The sequence below is a fragment of the Bison bison genome, unplaced genomic scaffold (genome assembly GCF_000754665.1).
Source record: "Bison bison bison isolate TAMUID 2011002044 unplaced genomic scaffold, Bison_UMD1.0 scf7180017864473, whole genome shotgun sequence".
Lineage (NCBI taxonomy): Eukaryota > Metazoa > Chordata > Mammalia > Artiodactyla > Bovidae > Bison > Bison bison.
In genome coordinates this window covers 17,696,144-17,709,924 of record NW_011495034.1, presented here as the reverse complement: position 1 = coordinate 17,709,924, position 13,781 = coordinate 17,696,144, and the positions used below count along the sequence as shown (strand labels likewise).

Genomic DNA, 13,781 nt, shown 5'->3' with positions numbered 1-13,781 from the left:
TTTTATAATGCTATAAACATCTTATACTTTATGTCAGTTTGTGTAGCAAGATTACGTTTTCTTTCCTGTACAACTTGGTTTTCCTGAAGTTAATTGCTTCTTTTTTATTTTTCATTTGCAAGCTTTCTGTAAGACATTTCTCAAAATAATTTTCCTATGTATTCAGACCTGTCAGACAATCTGTATATTCGCCTCCTTCTTTTACACACTGAGACGTTCCTCCTGGAAACCTATTGTCTTCTGCTTCCTTCTGGACGGGATGTGCCCTAGGCCTGCTGCCCAGTCATCAGTCCGGGCCTTCTCTTCATGCATTTTCTGGGGAGTAGCTTCCCATCTCTTCTGGTGGGTTTTCCTGTACCCTATGTGTTCTTTCATGATTTACTCTCTCATTTTGTGGAACACATCCTCCAGCAGCTTCCTGAGAAAGGTGTACATTTAAAAAATCCAGGAGAAATATCAATAACCTCAGATATGCAGATGACACTGCCCTTATGGCAGAAAGAAGAGGAACTAAAAAGCCTCTTGTTGAAAGTGAAAGAGGAGAGTGAAAAAGTTGGCTTAAAGCTCAACATTCAGAAAACTAAGATTATGGCATCTGGTCCCATCACTTCATGGCAAATAGATGGGGAAACAGTGGAAACAGTGGCTGACTTTATTTTTGGGGCTCCAAAATCACTGCAGATGGTGATTGCAGCCATGAAATTAAAAGACGCTTACTCCTTGGAAGGAAAGTTATGACCAACCTAGAGAGCATATTCAAAAGCAGAGACATTACTTTGCCAACAAAGGTCTGTCTAGTCAAGGCTATGGTTTTTCCAATGGTCATGTATGGATGTGAGAGTTGGACTGTGAAGAAGGCTGAGCGCTGAAGAATTGATGCTTTTGAACTGTGGTGTTGGAGAAGACTCTTGAGAGTCCCTTGGACTGCAAGGAGATCTAACCAGTCCATTCTAAAGGAGATCAGTCCTGGGATTTCTTTGGAAGGAATGATGCTAAAGCTGAAACTCCAGTACTTTGGCCACCTCATGCGAAGAGTTGACTCATTGGAAAAGACTCTGATGCTGGGAGGGATTGGGGGCAGGAGGGGAAGGGGATGAGAGAGGATAAGATGGCTGGATGGTATCACTGACTCAATGGACGTGAGTCTGAGTGAACTCCAGGAGTTGGTGATGGACAGGGAGGCCTGGTGTGCTCCAGTCCATGGGGTCACAAAGAGTCCAACACGACTGAGCGACTGAACTGAACTGAACCGAGGGATCCTTGGCACTAAAAACTTAATTGCCTGGTAGGGCTTGGTAACTGGTGAAGCTTCACCGTAAGTTTGGTCTTTGCCGCTATATTAAGGAGCACCAAAATGTCAGTAACTAGAGGATAATTTTCTTGGCATGATTGGTTCTTCAGAGAAAAATTTTCTCCTGCCTTGGAGCATCATTACCTGGCTGCTGCAGTCTTCCGGAAGCTGACTGGAGGAGGCGGTGGAGAGGGGATATGGCTTCATTTTCCTGTACCAGAATGGCACCCCGCAGAATGGGACTCTTCCGAGTCTCTCTGGTGCACTGTCTCAGGGAACGTACTTTGAGCTGGGACAGGGTTGGGGAGGGGAAGGTGGTGAGGAAGGCTCCTGGATGTTCCAGGTGACAGAGGAGATATGGAGACCCAGCTGTCCTTTTAAAGATTCACAACCAACAGCCCCCACCCGCCATGTGTAGCCTCACCCTCCATCCCGCCTTCAGAGATTCCAAAGCCTCTAGTTCATAAGTTCCCCCGTGGTTGACCTCGCTGCCTTCTCCCTGTCCCTCACTGACCCCACACCCCCTGTACTCACTTCTCCCTGACACAAGCACTTGGGTTCAACATTTCATGGTCTGCTTTTATTTTTTTAAAACCAGGTAGCCACCGGCTTTGTAACCGCCAAAGTTTTACTGATATCGCTCATCTGCTGTTGTCTTCTTTCCCATTGTTCTGTCTTTCGTGGCTTTGTGTCTGTTTTATTCATTCACTCTCATGTTGTTTTTTTAGTTTTTAGAAATTTGTTTTCTTTTTTTTTTCTTAACTAAAACAAATGTTTGGCCTCACTATACATGTGGGACCTTAGTTCCCAACCAGGGATGGAACTCCTGTCCCCTGCATTGGAAGCACAGAGTCTCAACCACTGGACAACCAGGGATGTCCCATTCAGTCTCATTTTAGTGGAGTTTCAGGGGCAGACATAAATTTGCTATGTTTAAGCAGAAATTGGTCCATTCATTTTAAACCTGAGGGAAATTATGGCAGAAAGGGACAGGATCCTTTTCTTAAAAAAACCAAATCATTGGATTTAGTTTCACAAATTTGAGCCTGATATCTTAATTCATAACTAGCAGCTGCTGTGGTTTCTGGCAGTCACAAAAATAGGTGAAAAGGAAGATGAGGTTTCAAAGCAAATGTTGAATACAGTACTGAAGAATATGTTCGAATCACGTTCTACTTTAAAATGGGCATTGGGGGAATTCTTTGTGGACAAAGGCAGTGGTTCTCCTGTTGTCCTCCAGCTGTCGTGATTCTTGGTGGCCCCTGACCATCCATGATTGTCATCAAAACTATCCTTCTCCCAAAACTCTTTGTTCTTGCTTTTTCCCTTCTAATTTTCCAATTCCCCACAGCGGCTGCTGCTGGCAGTTTCATCAGAGAGATTCAGATTCTTGCCCAAAGTCACATGGTGGGTGAATGACAGGACTGGACAGGGTTAATGACAAGCAACTCCCAACTTTCCCATGGGTGAGGTCAGAGTCCTGGGGAGGTCCCCAGAGAGACCATTTTTTGGGAGGAGGGAGTGACTCAGACAGAGCTGCGAATGGCAGGGTTTGGTAAAAATGGTCCAGGATTTGGGTTTCAAGGAGATCTGGCTTCAGGCAGCCTCACTTGAAGCAAGCCCCTTGCTCTGTGAGCCGTGGTTTCCACATCTGTGGAATGCAGGAGTGTGAGGATCAGGTAAGATGCTGCCCGCTAATCTAGGGACAGGCCAGATGCCTAGGGTGAGAGGAGGCTCATTTACTGTGGTCACGAGACATGCACGTTTTCCAGGGTGGGAGCCAGTTCCTGGAGGAAATTTGATACACGACATGAATTGCTGCTGGGCCCCTTTCCTCTACCTGTGCCTCTTGGTGTCTCAGAGCAGGACGGCAGGTAAGAGGGCTTCCCTGAGCTGCAAGAGCCATCCTAGCCCGGACCCCTGACTTTGATGTGAAGTGGGGGTGGCCTCAAACCAAGGGAGACTGAAAAGAGGGCACTTCTGCCCTGGGGCAGCAGCCTGGGGCAGAAGAGCCAGAGGCCAAGGGATGGCCAGGGGTGGGGGATGCTGGGGGGGACAGCTGTGGACAGAGGCTGAGGTGGTTGTTGGACTCGCTCCTCGCAGAGGCGTCCCAGGAGACCCTGCACTGGATGGAGAAAATGGAGGTGGCAGCCAGGAGCAGGATCAGCACATCTTCTCCTGAGTGAGTCGGGCATCCCTCCTGGCCTGCCCAGAGTCCGCTCTGCCTCCACCCGCAGCCTGTATCTTGACTCAGTGGCCCAGGGTCACTCCAGTGTAGACTGCTCATTCATTTATTCAACACTCATTTACTGAGTACCTACCATGTGCCAGGCACCAAGCTCTGGAGCTGTGGGATGGACGCACCCCTGTTCTCATTGAGTTTACTGTCTGGTTGAGGGTCCTCAGCCGTGGGTGCCATGAAACCAGTGCAGAATCGTGGGTCTCTGTGCATTTTTCTGGAAAGGGGCTCCAAGAATGGACTGGGCTCTCCAAGGTCTCTGACTCAAAACCCTAGGTGCTCAGGGTGACAGACTAATGCTGATGACTTAACAGGGAAGTGTAGGGACTGTGGGGCATTTCAGCCAGTAGGGAGCAGCCAGGGAAGGCTTCTTGGAGGAGGTGGCAATAAAATGGGACCCAGGCAAGAGTTAATGGGAGAAGGAGATGGGGGAGCTGGTGAAGAGGTAAGGGTGTGCCAGGAACACTGTGTGTGCAGATGTTTGGAGTTGGGAGTGACAGGGGTGTGGGATGGGGGAGGCTGTGGAGGGTCCCTCTTGCTTCCATCCTTACTCCAGGGCTCTGGCTGTCTCTCTAACCCTCAGGCTCATTCATGGCCTAGAGTTGAGGCTGCTCAATGCCAGCTTCGGGGGCCACAACCTCACCTTGCAGACGCACATCATCCAGGCACTGGCCTTCAAGCTGAACTGCAACTTCTCTGGCCTCTCTCTGAGCAGTGCCGCTCTGGAGAAGGTCCCCCAGGTCAGAGATGCCCAGGGATTGAGGGTACCCAGAGCCTCAACCCCACAAATGCTCCAGGGGTTGAAGGTCTGGACTTTCCCCAGGGTCTATCACCTGCCTTCCCACCAGTCCGGGCTTTGGACTCTGCCTTAATAGCTGTGAGTTGTTGTTCAGTCGCCCATTCGTGTCCAACTCTTTGTGACCCCATGGGCTGCAGCACACCAGGCTTCCCTGTCCTTCACTGTCTCCCCGAGTTTGCTCAAACTCATGTCCCTTGAGTCAGTGATGCCATCCAACCATCTTGTCTTCTCGTCCCCTTCTCCTCCTGCCTTCAATCTTTCCCAGCATCAGGGTCTTTTCCAATGAATCAGTTCTTCACACCAAGTGCCCAAAGTACTGGAGCTTCAGCTTCAGCATCAGTCCTTCCAATGAATATTCAGGGTTGATTTCCTGCTTTTGCAGGTTCCTGGGGTGAGGTAGCCCCCTTTGAGGGCCCTGGTGTGATTCCTGCAGAATGCCTGGGTGTTGGGTGCTGATGTTCCATCCTCAGGGCCCCACTTGAGTGGGAGAAAAGACCCCAGCTCAAGACCAGAACAGCCTGAAGGGAAGGCCTAGGATCTCGCAAGTTTGGGTGGAGGTGCAGCCTGGCAGGACAGGGTTCTGTGGGTGGAGGCTCCAAGATAGGAAGTGCCTGAGGGCAAGGCCGGGAGGGCTCCCTGGTGAGTGGGGAACAGTGAAGGTGCTGTGGGTCCGGAGGACTGTGGACATGGGGCCCAGCCTGTCTCTGGCCCTCTGCAGGCCCGGCCCCAGCACGCCATGCAGTTCCCGGCCGAGCTGACCCGGAATGCCTGCAGGACCCGCTCTAGGGATCTTCGTCTCATCTGTATCTACTTCTCCAGCACCCGCTTTTTCCAGGTCAGCCCCTGCTGGTGGGCCATGAAGGGTGGGTGCTGGCCCCTTCCTGGGGGCTTTGCAGGCATCCATGTCTCCTCCTGGCCTTCTGCAACCTCAGCCAGTTAGCGCCCCTCTCTGGGCCTCCGTTTGAGCAGAATAGTAGGAAGGCACCATTATAATGTGCAAATGAGACTTAAGAAATCTTCTGTGTGTGTGCCTGTCCCTAAACAAGAGGCAGACAAGTAGGTCACAAGATCTTTGTCCTCAGAGAACTCTCTATCTCAACAATTAGACCAGGACCTTAGAGACTTAATTTTAGCTCAAGGTTAAGTATAATCATAGAGATTCAAAGGGATGAATGAGTCAGGGTAGGGTCAGGATGGTTCCCAAGGAGCAATCCAGGAGGGCTTCCAGAGGAGGTGCCTTTTAAGCTTGGCTTTGAAAGTGAGTTGGGGTAGGGTGAGGTGGAGGGTACAAGGCTGGAATCCATTTAACAAATGGGAAGTGAGGGTGGAGTTTGTGAGGAGGTGAAAGGGGCAGAATGTGCAAAGCCTGGGAGGTTGGCACAGCTGAGCACATGAAAGCCATGCTGCTCGTTCTCATCCAGGGAGGAGGCTCTTGGACTTCATCCAGGGTCTCCTTGTGTTCCCTCCAGTCAGCCCTTCTTCTCTTGCCCTTCCAGAAAGACATCAACTCATCTCTGCTCAATAACTATGTTCTGGGGGCCCAGCTGAGCCATGGATACGTGAGCAACCTCAGTGAACCAGTGAACATCAGCTTCTGGCACAACCAAAGCCTGGTATTATTGGGGGACACCCCCATTTCCAGCCCATCCCTACCCTCTTGTAGCTATCCTGTTGAATATTGGTTTGAGCAAACCCAGCCCTGTGGATGGAGAAGGAAATGGCAACCCACTCCAGTGTTCTTGCCTTGAGAATCCCAGGGACAGGGGAGCCTGGTGGGCTGCCGTCTATGGGGTCGCACAGAGTTGGACACGACTGAGGCAACTTAGCAGCAGCAGCAGCAGCCCTGTGGAACTATCTTAGAAACAAACTGCTTTAAATTTTGAAGTGTTTTGAAAATTCCTGCCAAAGAAATGAGAGAGAAGCTTTTAGTCACTGTATTGGTCAGGATTCTTTGAATCACAAATGATAGAAAAGCAGCTCAAGCCAGCTTGAACACAAAAGGGAATTTATTGCCTCCTGTACCTGAAATGTCCAAGACAGCTTCAGGTACAGCTGGATCCAGGAGCTGATACGCTGCCATAATGGCTCAGTTTCCATTTCTCAGCAGTGGTTTCCTGCCTTGGCTTTCCATTCTGTGGCAAGATGGCAGCTGAAGTGCTGGACCTCCTTCCCCTCTTCTCAGGGGGCTCTTTCTTGCCAGTGCAAATCAGGATCCCATAACAGATCCTAAAGGTCCAGTTGGATCATGTGTCCATCCCTGAACCATCACTGTTCCCAGGAGGATGGAACATGTGGACTGGCCAGGCTGCGGTCACATGGCCCAGGGACTGGGCTGGACTCATATGACCTGTCATTGGGAGAGGGGTGGGTCCTCAAGGAAAGTACAGATGTTGATGCCAAAAGAAGGAAGAAGGGCTGCTGGGTGGACACAAGCCCTGATGGCATTCCTGCAAAGCCCAGAGCTTCTACACTCTGGCCCTATCTTCACTCAATCTCATCAGAACTGCTCTGCACTCCCAATTTCTCCATCATCATTTCATTTCATTCTTCTGAGCTTTTGCCCCTGCAGTTCCCACCACCTGGTATGTCCTTGCTCCACTTAGAGAAAATCTGATGTGTCCTTAAGGCCTCAGTCCCCTAGTTGTCCCTTCCTTTCTCAGGACTCCTCCACCCCTCCCTCTGTGGCTTTCCATGGCGTGCCTGTTTCATTTCCCTTACCTCTCCAACCACACGGCTTGGCATCAGGGTTGTCTGTAAATGACTCTCTCCCTCACTGGGACGGGTCTGGATCATCATTGTTCCCCATGGGTAGGAGGGGAAGTGGGAGAGTTGATCATAGAGCACCTGCTGTATTGGCCAGAGCTGGGTACTCAAGATCCTCATTGTCTTTGATGACTCCACCTTCCGTGTGACTTGAGCATGCGTGCTAAGTTGCTTCAGTCATGTCCGACTCTTTGCAACTCTATGGACTGTAGCCTGCCAGGTTCCTCTGTCCATGGGATTTTCCAGGCAAGAATACTGGAGTGGGTTGCCATGCCCACCTCTAGGGGATCTTCCTGACCCAGGGATTGAACCTGCATCTTTTATGTCTCCTGCATTAGCCACTAACACCACCCGGGAAGCCCATATCTTGAGTATAAATGATCCCATTTTGCAGATGAATAAACTGAGGCTCAGAGAACCTCTGTGACTTTCCCAGGTCTCTCTCAGAGTCCAGGATGGAGGTGGGGCTGGAATCTGGGTCTGTCTGATGCCAAAGCACAGCTGGTGCCTGGTAAAATGTTGACAAGGGTGCAGCTGAGTCACGTTTGGCTCCCACAATTTCCAGACCCTGATCCACGGCCTTCCCCTCCACCCCTTGGATGCACCCAACTCCAGCATTTCCCCTTAGGAAGGCTACACAGTGACCTGTGTCTTCTGGAAGGAGAGAGCCAGCAAGCACCACTGGGGGGCCTGGAGCCCTGAGGGCTGTCACACAGAGCAGCCCACACCTTCCCAGGTGCTCTGCCGCTGCAACCACCTCACCTACTTTGCTGTTCTTATGGTATGTGTGCATCCAGTCTGGATGAGGGTGGTCAGAGCTGCAGAGGGCCCCACATCTAGGACAGAGCAGAAAGGTAAAAGTTGGTGCAAGGGACAGAAATCCAACTCAAAGGGATTTAAAGGGGGGTAAAAAAAAAAAAAAAGAAACTTATGAGTTAATGTTCCCTAAAAGGTTGGGTTAGGCTTCAGGCATGGCTTGATCCAGGGACTCAATATTACCAAGACAGGACTCTATCTCAGTCTCTCCAATGTGCTTGCTTTGTGCTAGCTTAGTTCTCAGATAGGCTCTCCCCACGGAATAATAATATGGCTGCTAGTGTTTCCTGTTGTAGATCCTACTAGGGTTCAGGTTTCTTACCAATTCTGCCAGCCAAAATCTTGGGACTGAGTCCCATAGCCCCAGAGTGTGTCACATGTCCATCCCTTAACCAATCACTGTGGGAAGAAGGAGGGAGGGCTCTGATAGGCCAGGCCTGGTGTGCCTGACTGCACATAGCAGGAGCAGGGCAGGGTCTACCCCAGTGCCTAAGAGAGTGAAGGTGGGGAAGAAGGAGAGATGGGAGTTGAGAGACAGAAAAGCCACTGTGTCTGCCACGGCTGTTTTCAAGTCAGGATCGCGGATGGGATTGTAGGGGACGGGGGCTTGGAGCTGAAATCTTGGCAGGTCTTTGATTCAGGCAGGGGAGGGCATTTCCATGCTTCCGCCCCTGCCTTTTCTCCCACAGCAACTCTCCCAGGCCCCTGTCCCTGCAGAATTGCTGGCGCCTCTCACCTACATCTCCCTGGTGGGTTGCAGCATCTCCATCGTGGCCTCGCTGCTCACTGTCTTGCTGCACCTCCAGGCCAGGTATTCCCCTGCCCTCATGCAGGGCCTCCTGCCCTCTGCTGCCCAGAATGCCTCCTTCTTTTCTACTTGGCCCCGCGAGAATCAGGTGGGCTTTCCCGGAAGGCAGAAGGCGCGTGGGGCTGGAGTGGAGGCAGACCAGCCTCATTGTGTGTGGCTGCTGTTGGGTCCCTGCCCGAGGCTCTTGACCCGTGTCCCGGTCATTATGTGTCTACGAGCCCAGGGGGCGGCGCTGCCTGGTGACATCCAGGTCGCGGAAGGCCATGCTCCCACCCGCAGGAAGCAGAGTGACTCCGTAACCCGCATCCACATGAACCTGCATGCCTCCGTGCTGCTCCTCAACATCACCTTCCTGCTGAGCCCTGTGCTGGCCACGCCCCCAGTGCCCGGGGCAGCATGCGTGGTGCTGGCCGCCACCCTGCACTTCGCGCTGCTCAGCTGCCTCACCTGGATGGCCATTGAAGGCTTCAACCTCTACCTCCTACTCGGGCGCGTCTACAACGTCTACATCCGCCGATACGTGCTCAAGCTCTGTGCCGTGGGCTGGGGTAAGCACGGTCTCCCTGCCCTCTTGCTTCCTGAGGCTTCCCGCAGGTCTTGGGTGTCTGTCCCCTCTGTCCTTTTCTTTCTCTTCCCTTGCCATGACCATGGTCACCATCCCTGCCAACACCCACCACCACTTCCTACATGACTATTCTTATCACCACTTCCACCTCCAGAACGACTCTCATTACCATCTCCAGTACCATCATCAATCACCTCCAGGGTCGCCTCCATCACCACCACCGTCCTCATCCTCGTGTTCACCACCACCTCTGGTACCACCGTCATCAGCATCCCTAGCCTCTCTATTGTTTCCTCTGCTGCTGCTGCTGCTGCTAAGTCGCTTCAGTCGTGTCCGACTCTGTGCAACCCCATAGATGGCAGCCTACCAGGCTCCCCCGTCCCTGGGATTCTCCAGGCAAGAATACTGGAGTGGGTTGCCATTTCCTTCTCCAATGCATGAAAGTGAAAAGTGAAAGTGAAGTCGCTCAGTCATGTCCGACACTTCGTGACCCCATGAACTGCAGCCTACCAGGCTCCTCCGTCCATGGGATTTGCCAGGCAGGAGTACTGGAGTGGGTTGCCATTGCCTTCTCCACCAGTTCCCAAATCCTCTCTCCAATTACCTCCCAGCCACACCCTCCCAGCAGGACCACTACTGCTACGGCTATAATCCCACCGGAGAGCCCTCACTCATATCAGCCTTCTCTAAGCGTGTATGTGAGCATGGGAGCTCAGTTGTGTCCGACTCTTTTGCGACTCCATATACTATAGCCCACCAGACTTCTCTGTCCATGGGATTTCCCAGGCAAGGGTACTAGAGTGGGTTGCCATTTCCTTATCCAGGGGATCTTCCCGACCCGGGGATCGAACCCACGTCACCTGCATTGGCAGACAGATTCTTTACCACTGCACTACCTGGGAAGATCACCTTCTCTAAGACCACTAGGCGGGCTAATTCCTCTGAGTCTGGACCACACTGACAGTGGCTGGGGGCTCAGAGTAGTCTCTTTCCTTCCCCACTACTTGCCAAGTAGAACTGTTATAGCAGCTCATTTCTGGGATCTCCTGACAAGACACTAAGCCTCTGTTCCACTCCTCAGGGGTCCCGGCCTTCCTAGTGCTGTTCCTTCTTGCCGTCAAGAGCTCAGTTTACGGACCCTACAAGATCCAACTCTCCGATAGCCACGGAAACAGCACGGGCTTCAAGATCACGTCCATGTGAGTTTGCTCAAGGCTGCGGCAGACTCCCTGGCTCTGGCAGCAGGGTCACTAGGTCCTGGGGCTCTAGATGGGGCGTCCTATGGGCGGGGCGCTGGCTGCGGGGCCGGACGGGGCTGCGGCTTCCAGAGGGCATGGTTTCCAGGGGGCTTTGCCTCGCCCCTTCGGCTGGTTCCTCAAGGTCTCCAGCTGGATGAGTTATTACACCGCCGCCAGCTAACTTTAGGAAGCACCTGCCTCCTGGCAGCTGTCGGCCAGACCGGCTCCGGTTCTCAGGCTCTGTGGTGGAGCTCAGCTTGTACCCGATTCTCCTTTCTCCTCATCACCTTGCTTCGCTCACTCTCTTGGCTCCTCCCCACCCCCGACCCGTGCGTAGGATGGCACCGCCAGCCCTCAAACCCTCCTGGTTGGAGAAGAGAATGTTGTGGGGGCCGGGAACAACCCAGGGACCGGGCACCGCGTATGTGTGTGGGGGAGAGGGGGGTCTTTTGGGGGCTCTGAAGGACAGACTCTGCCCCTCCTTCCAGTGCCCTAGGACATTAATCTTTTCCTTGTGATGAAATGTTTCTAACAGGCGACATAGAAGGAACAGCTTAATAACCCCCTGTAGAGCCATCACCAGCAGATGGCCATGTGGCCTTTTCCCCTCCTGACTGAGATCAGCTCAGGCCTGCTCAGGGCTGACTGATCCTCACAGCGGGAGCAGGTGCTGTTGTCAGCCCTTGTTTACTGTCGGGGAAACTGAGGCACAGGCAGCTGAGGAGCCCTGCCCAGGGAGACCCAGTGGGGGCAGGCAGAGGTGGGACTTGGTCACAGGCAGGCTGACTCCCCAACCTCTGCCCACCCCAGCCTCCGGGAAGTGAGGGTTCTGGGCACAGTGTGGGGCTTTTCAATTCAGTTCAGTCACTCAATCGTGCCCAACTCTTTGCAGCCCCAGGGACTGCAGCACGCCAGGCCTCCCTGTCCATCACCAATTCCCGGAGTTTACTCAAACTCATGTCCATCGTGTCGATGAAGCCATCCAGCCATCTCATCCTCTATCGTCCCTTCTCCTGCCTTCATTTTTTCCCAGCATCGGGGTGTTTTCCAATGAGTCAGTTCTTCATATCAGGTGGCCAAAGTATTGGAGCTTCAGCATCAGTCCTTTCAATGAATATTCAGGACTGATTTCCTTTAGGATGGGCTGTTTGGATCTCCTTGCAGTCCAAGGGACTCTCAAGAGTCTTCTCTAACACCACAGTTCAAAAAAAAGAAGGCTGAGTGCCAAAGAATTGATGCTTTTGAACTGTGGTGTTGGAGAGGACTTTTGAGAGTGAGGCTGAGGTGAAGTTAATTCCTCTCACTGTGAGGGTCGGGTGGTTTTTCTGAGGAACTGTGACTTAGGACTCTGAATCTGTGTTTTATTATATAATTTGCTGACATGGGCAAAATAACTGAAGGGACGCTTCCATAGGACAGGAAGTGGGTCAGTGCAGAGGTGTTAGTGAGCCCCCCAACTAAGAACTGGCTTCTCCTGAGTCTTCCTCACCTCTCCCCCTCTCCTCTCACCCTGGATTTTGCAACTTTCATTCACTTGCATTTAAAAAACCCTTACTACATATGTATGTATTCTTTACAATTTTTTTACATGTTTTATTTTTTAAGTTGAAGTATGATTGACATATAGTGAAAGTGAAAGTCACTCAGTAGTGTCCGACTCTGCTACAACCATGGACTATAAAGTCCATGGAATTCTCCAGGCCAGAATACTGGAGTGGGTAGTCTTTCCCTTCTCCAGGGGATCTTCCCAACCCAGGGACCAAACCCAGGTCTCCCGCATTGCAGGTGGATTCCTTACGAGCTGAACCACAAGGGAAGCCCAAGAATACTGGAGTGGGTAGCCTATCCCTTCTCCACTGGATCTTCCTAACCCAGGAATTAAATAGGGGTCTCCTGCATTGCAGGCAGATTCTTTACCAACTGAGCTATCAGGGAAGCCCATGTAACACTTGACATATAACACTATATTAATTACAGGTACACAGCATAATGATTTGATATTTATATATATATTGCAAAATGACCATTGCAATATGTGTAGTTAACATCCATCACCATATGTAGTTATAGAATTTATTTTTCTGCGGTAAGAACTCTACTCTTAGCAACTTTCAAATATGCAATGCAGTATTATTATTTATTTTTATTTTATTTTGAACTTTTTGGCCACACTTCACAGCATGTGGGATCTTAGTTCACGGACCAGGGATTGAACCTGTGCCCCCTGAAGTGGAGGCGTGGAGTCTTAACCGCTGGTGGTGGTTGTTGTCCAGTTGCCCAGTCGTGTCCAGCTCTTTGCAACCCCATGGACTGTGGCACACCAGGCTTCCGTGTCCTTCACTATCTCTGGGAGTTTGCTCAGACTCATGTCCATTGAGTCAGTGATGCCATCCAACCATCTCATCCTCTGTCATCCCCTTCTCCTTCTGCCCTCAATCTTTCCCAGTATCAGGGTCTTTTCCAAGAAAGACCCTTAATGGCTGGACTGCCAGGGAATTCCCTTGCAATGCAGTAGTATTAACGATAGTCATCATACTGTACTTAGATCCCCAAGACTTACTTATTTTATAACTGGAAGTTTGTACCTTTGACCCAGTTCACCCATTTTTTACCCACCCCCACGCCCTGTGGCCTGGCTGGAAAGCCAGGTTCTGGATTTTTCCATGTGTGCGGTCAGGCAAGAAATGATGGGGACAGGATTCAGGAGACAGTCCAGAGGCCTAGGAGACGGTGGCTTCCCCGCCTCGGGCCTTAGGAGCCATACCCACCCCGGCACTTACCCATCCCCTGCAGATGCTGGGTGCAGAGCTCCTGGGTGCACAGTGTCCTGGTCATGGGCTATGGTGGCCTCACGTCCCTTTTCAACCTGGTGGTGCTGGCCTGGGCGCTGAGGGTCCTGAACAAACTGCGGGCACAGGAGAAGGCGCCGGGCACCCGGGCCTGCCGGGACACCGTCACCGTGCTGGGCCTCACCGTGCTGCTGGGCACCACCTGGGCCTTGGCCTTCTTCTCCTTCAGTGTCTTCCTGCTGCCCCAGCTCTTCCTCTTCACCATCTTCAACTCGCTCTACGGTAGGGCCTGTGGACAGCGTGGAGGAAACCCCTGGGGGCTGGGTGGTGGACAGCAGGTACTGGTCTACTGCTGAAGGGCTCCAGGTCAGGGGCTGAAATCTGGCCCCAAACAGGCTGGTTTGGGGCTACACCAGCCCACAGGAAGGGGGCACCACCTTGTAGTTTGCACAAAGGCAACCTATAGGCTTGCA

General features: G+C 52.0%; 1 protein-coding gene across 8 annotated transcripts in view; it reads left to right on the top strand.

Moving 5' to 3' along the window:
• GPR114 (G protein-coupled receptor 114) overlaps positions 1-13,781 on the top strand; it is a 27,061-nt gene that overhangs the window by 11,244 nt on the left and 2,036 nt on the right. For 4 of the 8 annotated variants that reach the window (XM_010861871.1, XM_010861872.1, XM_010861873.1 and 1 more), the window contains 9 exons: positions 3,064-3,165; positions 3,395-3,473; positions 4,114-4,270; positions 5,048-5,164; positions 5,826-5,942; positions 7,721-7,873; positions 8,598-9,264; positions 10,363-10,480; positions 13,313-13,590. In XM_010861871.1, the coding sequence (XP_010860173.1) occupies positions 3,102-3,165; positions 3,395-3,473; positions 4,114-4,270; positions 5,048-5,164; positions 5,826-5,942; positions 7,721-7,873; positions 8,598-9,264; positions 10,363-10,480; positions 13,313-13,590 (1,750 nt within the window). In that variant the 5' untranslated portion in view covers positions 3,064-3,101. Of the gene's footprint in view, positions 1-3,063; positions 3,166-3,394; positions 3,474-4,113; positions 4,271-5,047; positions 5,165-5,825; positions 5,943-7,720; positions 7,874-8,597; positions 9,265-10,362; positions 10,481-13,312; positions 13,591-13,781 lie in introns of those variants that run through there. The other 4 variants (XM_010861874.1, XM_010861875.1, XM_010861870.1 and 1 more) reach the window with 3 other exon arrangements.